Source organism: Atta cephalotes, assembly GCF_000143395.1.
Source record: "Atta cephalotes unplaced genomic scaffold scaffold00011, whole genome shotgun sequence".
In the NCBI taxonomy this organism is placed as follows: Eukaryota; Metazoa; Arthropoda; class Insecta; order Hymenoptera; family Formicidae; genus Atta; species Atta cephalotes.
In genome coordinates, this window is record NW_012130075.1 from 2,600,295 (window position 1) to 2,611,267 (window position 10,973).

Consider the following 10,973-nt stretch of genomic DNA (forward strand, 5'->3'; position numbering starts at 1 on the left):
GAGAGAGAGAGAGATTGTCATTTATTTAGCGGCTTGGGAATATATTCTCTTTAAAACCCATATTAGATTACAGATTTCGATTGATGGTTGCCTCGTTCTGTTTCAACCAATCATGATGGACTCGTTATATCGTGATTGGCTGAAACAAAAGCGGGGAATCGTTAATCGTAATTGTCAACTTATATAATCTGATATGGGCTTAAAAGCACTCTTATAAATAAAAATATAAAAAGAAAAAATGTATTCAAATAAAACTTTTTGGTTAATTATGAAGTGCTATAAAAGGTAATGTACAAATACGAGGTTGGAAAAAGAAAAAGAAATTCTTTAAAAAAAGAAGAAAAAGAATTAAGAAAAAATAATATTCCAAAACAATTTTATTCAATATTATATTGAGTAAAATTTTTGTCGGAGAAGACTTTTTATAGCCCTAGCAAAGAATATGAAAGAAAGAGAGAAAAAGAAAGAAAAAATCTTTCATGAGCCTATTATATCCGCTAGATAAAATACAGAAATTTAATAGTGACTATCCTGTCATATAAGCGAGGTCATGGGTTAGAGAAGCAAACAAGAGAGCCACACACATCGAACCTAATTATTATTATCAGCGCTTTGCCAACTATTCTTTTATCATCATTGATGCATCAGAGATCGGACCGAGCCGTGCGACCGATACGAACTAATTGCGACGTTCGTTCCGAAAAATGGATCTCTTTCGAGCAATTAACCGCATTCTGCGCGATTTCATTTAAACGTTGTGATAACGAGTGACCGGGTTCGGAGAATGCACATACATATGCGCGGTAATAATCGAAATAAATCCATGTATGTGCAAATCAGCATGGACACTTGAAAACTTATGAAAATTATTGCTGCAACCGCTAATATGATACGTATATATAGATATATATTTATACACGTACATATTTATTAACAGCCTCGAAAAAAAATTATGTGACATAAAACTGTTCAAACTTTTTCGACGTAAAACAATCTCGTACAATAATTACTCTTATCACTCGTTAATTTACTGATCATTATCTTTCACCTCGTCTTTTGTTACTCATTATTTTATATATATCATAATAATTGCATGATCAGCAATTGCAGAATTGAAATATTATGATATTTATTTGTACGTTGTTACAGGCCGCCGGTCTAGATCTTAAAGAAAATCTGGGCGCTGGAGCCGCAGCAGCGTGGCCTTATCCCTCGATGTATCACCCTTACGATGCTGCTTTTGCGAATTACCCCTTCAATGGGTAAGTCTTGTAAATATTTTCCAAATTATTCACTACATTTAACATATGTTGATTTCGCGTATATCCAATATCTATTATGTATAGATTCAACGGTCCAAAACAACAACTGCTTAATTAGATAACAAACTGCATTTGGAAATAAGTTAGATAATTACTGATTATCGTTTTAAACGAAAGTTTATAATTGCCAAAAAATTAACGTTGATTTAAATAATGTCTTACCAAATAATATCTTAACCAGCTGGTATCAGAAAAATGTATTCGCATAAAGAGCGAAGACAATCCGAGCGAAATAAATGTCGTACCATATCAGCTTTCATAGAAAGGTAAAAATTTTCCGAAAGATCCTCGCGAGTGATAGGAAATGCCACGCTATAATTTTATTTATCTTCTTGGTGTTGATAGCTTACAGCGGACGTAATAATTATTTTAATGTCACCGAAACATATTATATAGAAAAGATGCTCCTACTCTATAGCAAGAGCATAGTGTTCTTTTGCAAATCTATAAGACGCAGACGAATCTTAATTACTCCGTAATCTCTACGATGCATTATGTATTTTCAACGTCGACGCACTTTAATGCTTTTTCCGTCGCAAGAAAGGGAGAAAAAGAGAGAAAGATCAGGTTGTATGTGCTCCTTTTCCTCTCTACGGTCGATACGCTGGTGTACGAACGGAGATAAGACGGCGAGAGAAACACATAAACATTCCAATAAATTAGCGCTCAAGTGACCCGGGGCTGTCGCCATGACGCTTTTTTTCTTGCGCACTCGGAATCGGTCGCAGCGTGTCTGACGCGGTCGGCGAAAGGTCTTGTTTGATAATTTCAAGTCGGATCACCGGGATAATGGAGGTTAAAAATTTGGAGAAAGTATTCGGAGCGGCGCAAGCGATGTGACGCAACATGACGCGACGATTCAGGCGAGGTCATCCGAAATATCGATAATTAGCCCGCTTAGTCGTGTTTCCGGGATCTCGCCAGTTTACGAGATTGTGGCAAACTCGAAAAACGACTGTTATAACGGCGCGCATTTCATGCACAAACGAAGAATTATTGCGTGTACACATGATGATTGGTTCGTATCTATGTAAATATGACCGATAATATAAATTACTGTTGGACAGCCAGTCCACGCTTGAAATATTTCTGTATGAATAGTATCACAGTTGGGTCACTTTCGATCATAGCGAATGGGCCTCGATTGCTAATGAGACTTGGCTGTTTCCCTTTTACAGTTGACATTTTTAATATAAATCGACACACATTGCTTTTCATTTATAATTTTGCTTAAATTCAACCGTTACTTTTCGACACTGCCCAGGAGGAAAGTCGGAGTGTATTTATATTTAAATATGATTTTGGTTTATATTTAAATATGATTCAACGATATTAGAACGTATCCACAATCCAGCTCCTATCATTTGTAATGTACATACATTGAAAAACACAGACACTTCTTCATTTGAGAAATTTTAATTGTAAATTTCATAAGGCTAGTATTAAAAATTCGCACTATGCATATGGCGTGCCATTTAACTGTGGCAAACTATCGAGTGTTAATTTGATCGATTATGTCTCTTAAAAGAAAAAACAGCCTCTATTTTTAAGGAGAAACGATTTTTTCAGCCGTGTATAACTCTAGTGCAGTCTGTGAAATTCTAAGTGTTACGGTCACAGCATTAATCTTTTTCTACATAATATCTATATCGCTGACGCGTGTCAACAAATTGATAAAGATTCAATTCCCAGCGTTTTACGTCAATGACATTGATCGAGGCGTTCGATATCCTGCTGTTTCTCAAGAGAAAAAAAAATATATATATATATATGTATATATAATCGACGATCACGTATTTCGCCATGACGCGAGGAGCGAAAGAGACGCTCCTCTAAAGGCGAAGCAGCGAACCTGGTTGACAACAGCGGTCAACGCGTGGAACCTATACTATCATGCGTGACGCACTTCCGGCGATGGCTACTTCGTATGCAAGGAAGTGATCGGGTAATACAGCTTGCTTAGCATCCATTCGCTCTAGTCGTGGCCGAGCGACCGAAGTCCTCCTTTACGAGGACCCACCGCGCCGAGTCCGTGGGCCCCGCGCCGCACCGGAACTACACGCGTGAGTTCTATGAATTGTCAACAGGCGATACAGGCGGCAGCCGCGAAGCAATCTACACCTGCGTCAATTCTGGACAAAGATTTTAAATGGCAATCGGAAATGTCTTCCTTTCGAAGTTAAACTTTTATATATATTTCTTTGGTGCTTTCCAACAAGAGAGACACAATGTAACATAGCGATATCAGTGATTATTTCATCTTTGTATAATATTGGCAAACAACAAGGACGTAATAATTCACTACGTTATACTGTATTTTTTGCTGGAAAACATCTTTATCAGATTTGCAAAAGATTGTCGAAAGAATAATCGATTCTTTTTCTTTTTCGTGAAATTATGCTTATTTAGCTAATGCGCGCCTACTCAGAAAGTTTCGTGCGCGTCGACGACACACCCCGTTCTCGCGTTTCCTTCGCATTTCGAGACGAACGGATTTGCACGACAAACGTGAAAGCTTTTCTTGACTCGCATATAAAACACATTATATTCAGCTCTTTATCGAATTGTATGCACGCGATATATCTCTTAACATCGTGCCATAAAGGTGAAGCTAATAAGAAATGCTTTGATGTTTAAGAAGCAGTGTGTGATGCCTGAAGCGCCCGTTATTGTGAACGCCTATTATATCTTATCATTAAAAGGAATGTGTTACTTCCATTCCCTCTAGCTCTTGTTTTTGCAACAACCGGAAGCGAAAAAGAACTGACTTTAAAGTGCTCACTTTTGTTTATTCATCATTCTTCTGCGTGCACTATCACTTTGTATCACATGTTATATATCCATAATTTTCTTGTAGACAGTTTCTTAGCATATATAAACTTTCTCTTCATATCTTACATCGTCTAAAGCGCAAGGAATATTATTTAAGTTATAATAAATAAAAAGTATATCTTTCATATATAATTACTCTCTGCATTGTTAATTATGTATATTATAAATTATTATTATTTATATTATAAATTATTATTACTTATATTGTAAATTATTTCTTGTAACGCGGAAAACTACACTAACCACAAAGTTATTTTTATTAACTACGTGATAGTTATATTATCAATTATGCATTGTTAATTATTTATATTCTAAATTATTTTCGTATTATTTCTTGTAACGCGAAAAATTACACTAACCACAAAGTCATTTTTATTAACTACGTGATAATAGTTATATTATCAACTCATCAACTAATTTTATGAAATGATTATTATTATCATCTTCGCAAAGTAATAGCAAAGGTATGGTGCGAAACGTTTCGGTAACGCCTGGCCCGGAACTATCCCTTAAATCGAAACCGGGAGGTGCGAAGGATCTGGCGCATTATGCGTGAGCGTGCGCGACGACCACTTAACATGAGCATACAAAAAGCCAATAATGCAGCGTTGGCATGCACGGCCGCAAGGTCTCGAGATCGTGCGGGTTAACGGTCTCGTCTTTCCGGCGGATTGGCCCTGCTTCCGGAGACATATAGGGTAGACAATAAGAAAGCGACGAACAGGCCCCTCTGTCGTACGGGCAGGCCCGCTTACGTCGTCTCGCGCACTTTATGTCCGGCATATCAGTTAAGACCGATCACCGATACGTAGTATTATTAAGCGTGTCTGTACAACGACACCGATGTGTCGGCACGCGCTTCGAGTCTCGAACGAATATCCCGAAGCACGACACGAGAATTCCAATGTAACCTACGCGAAGTCATCAGATATGAACAAGCGCGGTTATTAACAGAGAAAAGAAGATTCTTCGTAGAACTGTTGTGTATTTGTTCGTTGTGAAATCGAATACAATGTGTACTTCTTGAAAAAGTAGCTTTTTAGTATATTTAAATTCGTCAGCGACGAAATTGCATATGTATAAAAAGATAAATTCACAATTTCATATGGAAAGAACGACTTGGCTGAATTAAAAAATTTAAATACAGATATAAAATAATTTTGATAAATCATTAAAATAATTATATAAAACGCTCAAACGTTAATGATAATATTGCAAAAATTTTAATATTCGAGCACTCATTTAAACGTGCACTGTTAGTTAAATTCATAATGTTAATCCATATCCAATTTGAATTCTTTTTAATCATTTTTAGGTCGTCGTGCTCCTATTCAGTATCATTAATTTAATTAAAATAATAGAGTTAAATTTAACTCGAGAAAATATGACTCAAATTTATTATTTACTAAATACACACATATGTTAATATGGATATTGCTTACTTTGGAACTATCTAATATAGAAAAGATTGATTTTAACATACATAAAAGTTAAAATAGCAGAATATTATTTAACTCAAAAAATTGGGTTGTTCTTCTGATATCTAATAATGACACATAATTATTTTGATGTCCAAACAAAATTATTTTCAGATTTGTATCAGTTGTTGTTGATTGTATCAGTTAAATTTTTAGATATTACTTTAACAAAACCGTACATCTTCCTCCGATGATCTTCTTCCGATGATCTTATAAGGAGAATTAAGACTTTATAGCCGAAGGACGCTCGTAAATAGGATGTAAAGATCGATTTAATGTTATCATTTAGAAATGAGAACCTTAAGAGCAGCATCCACAGCTCGTCGCCGATAGGACTCGAAATATTTCGCAGCTAATGAGACGAGGCGGGGCTGGTATTCTGTACCCTTCGGTGCCCCGCCCGTGAGATACGTCTCGCGTGGATGATGTACGGCCGTTTAATGACCCGGTTTCGGTCTCGGGGGACGGTTTTTGCTTGAGTGGTAAGGGTTGAGGGAGATGTGCACGGCGGAAAAGTCAGCGACACTCGTTTTTCGTTAGATGAAGGGATCGCGGGGCCCACGCGCACAGCTTCATTCCTTCGGTAACATGCGGATGACAGCGATTCGTCGAACCGCGTGACAGGCAGCCCGCGGAATGCACGCCGCTCTTTCCCCATTAGGCTTAATGGACGTAGATTAGTCCTGCTCTGGCTATGTATGCGCGTCAGGATTTAATGACTTAGCCGCACCCCTCCGCCCGATATCGCTGCCTTCTCTCAGCAGTCGAACAGACGTTGCCGAGAAGTAGTGCTCTGATTGCAAGCGAAGCAAAGGAGATCACATTCTTGACTGACACGTTCTTGATTACTAATTTTAGACAGAAGAATTTTTTACAGAAGAATATCAAAGATGAAATTTGATGTAAGATCAATACGATAAAACCGTAGCTATTTCGATTAAACGAAGTGAATAATACATAAGAGTTATATGTCTCGATTAAGAGGTATACAGGAATATCAAATGAAAGAGTCGTCAACGTGGCAAATAAGTTTAGCGTGTATGATTTATATATATGTTATTTCATCTTACATTTCAATCTACGGAATGTTTCTTAAATTCACAGTCTGCTAAGATAATAATCTTTTCTCTATTCATTTTTACAAAAGCACTTGTTAAACAGCGCACTTCAATCTAGGAAACAGGAAAACGAATATACGAGCTAATTAGTAATTAAGCGATCGCCGATCCGTTACTCACGACCATATCTTTCTGCAAAACACAGGAAGCGTGCTTCCATAAATTTCGTAAGTTCAACGATAACGGTCGAGCGCTGGGGCAATAATCTCGACTCACGATAATTCAGCGTGACTTTAATCACGGACGACGGAGTTAGAGTGCGTTTTGCGGACGGATTTAAGCGATCGTGTGACAAAGTAGCGCATCGTGTATCATTTTGTATGAACTCGGTGATATTCACTGGGACAGTTGGAAGATGAGAGAGAGAGAGAGAGAGAGAGAGAGAGAGAGAGAGAGAGAGAGAGAGAGAGAGAGAGAGAGAGAGAGAGAGAGAGAGAGAGAGAGAGAGAGAGAGAGAGAGAGAGAGAGAGAGAGAGAGAGAGAGAGAGAGAGAGAGAGAGAGAGAGAGAGAGAGAGAGAGAGAGAGAGAGAGAGAGAGAGAGAGAGAGAGAGAGAGAGAGAGAGAGAGAGAGCAAGATTGTATAATCTCCGCATGTGGCGGGATGCAATGCGACACGTGTATACATACACGTCGACACGCGGCTGGAGAGAGAGAGAAAGAGAGAGAGAGAGATCTTTCACCGTGATGTTCTCTGGCGAGACGCACACACATCCGACGAAGTTTACGATCGATCTGTCACACTGCGACCAACTGATAATAAAGTTGGATGCGGAACAACCGACTGTCACACCGCGGTGACAAAACTTCCTCCTCCCGAGCGAAGCAAAGTGAAGCAAGGCGTGGCGATGCGAAAACGCGCTTCTAAGCGCTTCTAAGAGCTTAATGGGGACGACATCGGGTTCCACACTAGACACTCGTGTCGTAAACTGTGGGAGTGAAAACCATAGCCAATACACACCGTCTCTTCCCGCTGACCGACTGTAACTCGACACTAATAATCGGCCAATTCTCTCTCTCGTTCCACATCACACTTCTCTCTTACCATCACACATTTTCGCATCTCGTATATCATAGTCTCTAGTAAATGCAAATATTTATATGTTTTAAGTATCAAGAGCACAGTCATCGAATTAGAATTTCTTCATTCTCATATCTCTCATCCACAAAAGCCTGTTCTTTTCCGTTTCTTTCTATTCAATTTCGACTTTTAATTACGCTACGATTGCCAATTGCGGTTCTCAGTTGACGGTTCTATTTTAGCCAATCATACAACTATCGTGATCAACTAAAATAGAACCGTCAACTGACAATTGGCGTAACTGGCAACTTGTAGTATGATTATGGCTTTACAAGGCCAAAATATATGTTGTTGAAATCGTCAAATCACTAGTGCGATAAAATTCGCGTATATTAGTCTTCAATTCGATGCAATTTTAATCGATTTAGGCTATGCAAGTATTTGATTTCATAATAATATTAAGGACATTGATAGACGGTCTAATAATATTATATTGGAATAATACGTGAATCGTAAATTTCTTGCAAATAAAAACTGTTTAGAAGAGAAGTATTTCGTATTTAATGAGCTTTCTTATATGCATTTTTATATAAGCATTCTTATATAACTTATATGCAACTTATTCATCATCATAAATCGCAATTTTTAAAATAAAATTTGAAGGCTTTTAATAATACACAATATCTACAATATAACGCTCGATTTTTCTTTCTCTGTAAACTTCCTAGTTCATTTTCGTATTCTCAACTTGTCTCATGTGAAGACTCACAAGGTCACCGTTACGGAAAGTGGGTGGATCAAAGGGGCCGCAAACCAGTCTAGCCGCGGACTCGCAGCTGATTAAACTCAAGCGTGACCTCAAACGACAGGGATAGTGGTGCGCAGGCGAGCGGAACTTTGGGACAAACTGGATAGTTTGGATGGAAAGATGCGCGCGAAAACGCAACCCTCGTGCGTGCTCACAGTCGTGTCGCAGAAAGATGGCGTCTACCACTGAAATGGCCGCAGTAACGCGTTGATAAAACATAAGGCATGACGACCGTATCTGAAAAGGAGCGTCGGGAGCGGAGGGCCCAGAAGAGAGGGAGCAGGATGGAGGACGAAGTTAGATATCATCCCTAGTTACGGCCGGTGACGAGGGGCGGAGTCATGCCAACCGCACACCTGCCCCGAGGTGAACTGCCCTTGGTCACCCCCGGGGTTCCCCCCACCTCATTTCCACCCTCTCTGGAGGCTACATCTTGATGGACGCGTTTACGCTAACCGGTTGACGGGAAAAGGGCGAAAGAAATGGTCGTTCAGTTGGCTTTTAATGGTCGCCTCGATTCCTGTAGTCGCTGTCTTGAAAACTAACTGGATCTTGCAGAATCCGAAGCTTGGAAGCGCACGGAGAACCGGTTGTTATCTATGAGAAATATATTCACGATAGCGGTCCATCCCTTGGAGAATGTTAATCGCAATGCGCGGTTATTCAGTTTGACGAATAAGTCGTCCGGATCGAAAAAAAATATCAGCCTTTGCGCCGTACATTGACGAAATATGCGAGATATGCAAATCACGATTCTTCACAAATTTCCGTAATCAGATTGAATGCAATAGCGATGTTTCATACAACTGGGAACTGTCGTGATAGTTGATACGTGTGTTAATTCGAGACGAAGGTTATAATTATCTCGCAGAAGTCGAAGTGTAATGCAGTTTACATCAATGGAAATGTGTTGCGCATATCGACGATAATACTTTTACGACTTGCATTAATCAAAGTGCTTTACGGTATTAAATCAACACTTTGTATATACATTAGATTAGTATGGCTTGAGACATTGTATGGTTGACGCTTAATGATAATATATACGCATCGTTATGCGTGTTTATTTAAATTTACTTTACGTTTACTCGATCAGTATACTCATATTTCTTTAAACCGGTTAACAGTAATTTTATGGGACAACTCTTCATTAATGTTTCTGTTAACTTTCTGTTAAAATTTTATTCATTTATTAATAAGTATTATTAATCATTTATATTTCTCTTTTGCTCGTTTTTAAAAGTTAATTAAAAACTATAGTAAACAATATTAAAATGATATTTAATTAATTTTTTTAGTTGGTCATAGTTATCTTCTTATAGTTCGTTCTTTATTTTTCTTTTTATATAAACGATTATCCAAAGTGTTTTCACATATCATCTCAATTAAAATCACTATTATTAACAACATATTGTATTATTGATTGTTTTCCGATTTATTAATATTCACATTAACATTATGGATATGGATTTAATATTTTAATTACAATTTTCTGGAAAAAAAAATACAAATCAAATGTTATGTCTAATTAAACGAAATAAGTACGTTAAGTACGTTAAGTAGTTTATTATAATAATATTTGAAAAATAAAAATTTTAATTAGTAATATAACGCGTTTTTATTATAGGTTTTTGATAGAATTGCATATTTAAAGATTCGTAAAGAATAATTATTTAAAAAAAAGAAAAATGTTAATATGACTAATTAAAACAATATTTTATAATTCACATTTTCTGATTGCTTCGGTAAAAACAAGTGATTATTTCCAGATTAATAGACTTACATAGTTCGCATTTTTTTTACAACAATCAGAATCTAAATTTTTATAGTCATAATGTAGATACCGTTGAATTGATAAAGAAAGTTGCATCAGCTACATTGAGAATGCCTTTGGGATGCGGCCCACAAAGAGATCGGAAGTGACAATGTCGAAAGTATTTCTTCAGATAAAGATTTGTTTTCAAAGTAACGAGAAATAATTTTTTCTGAAATGCAACGATTGTCGAGAATAGATTGATACCTTCTGTAAAAATCGGAAATGCTAAACTTTTTAATCACTTTTATAGTCAATGTATTATACAATCAGTAATGAGTTTCTTGTTTTTCACGAAACGGTGAAAGGTATTACAAGATGGAAATGGCGTAGGATAGAACACGAGGCGCGGCCCGATTAGCAATCACCATGGAAACAAGCACTTGATGCGATCAGTTGTGGAGAGGAGAGGAGGATGCGCGCGATGCCGCGCATACGTATGCGTATCAACGCACATCTATGCACATTTGCATATATATTTATATATTTCCGGCAAATGCACAGAGCTCGTCCATATTCTGCCGGTCCACCGCATATACATACATATATATATATATATATATATATATATATATATATATAT

The 10,973-nt window shown here is 37.4% G+C and overlaps 1 protein-coding gene across 1 annotated transcript in view; it reads left to right on the plus strand.

Annotated features, from left to right (window-relative positions):
• The window catches only part of LOC105617009 (iroquois-class homeodomain protein IRX-3), a 31,303-nt gene that overhangs the window by 16,196 nt on the left and 4,134 nt on the right, over positions 1-10,973 (plus strand). Inside the window, exon 3 of the mRNA XM_012198590.1 lies at positions 1,150-1,262. Within this exon, the coding sequence (XP_012053980.1) occupies positions 1,150-1,262 (113 nt within the window). The remainder of the gene's footprint in view (positions 1-1,149; positions 1,263-10,973) is intronic.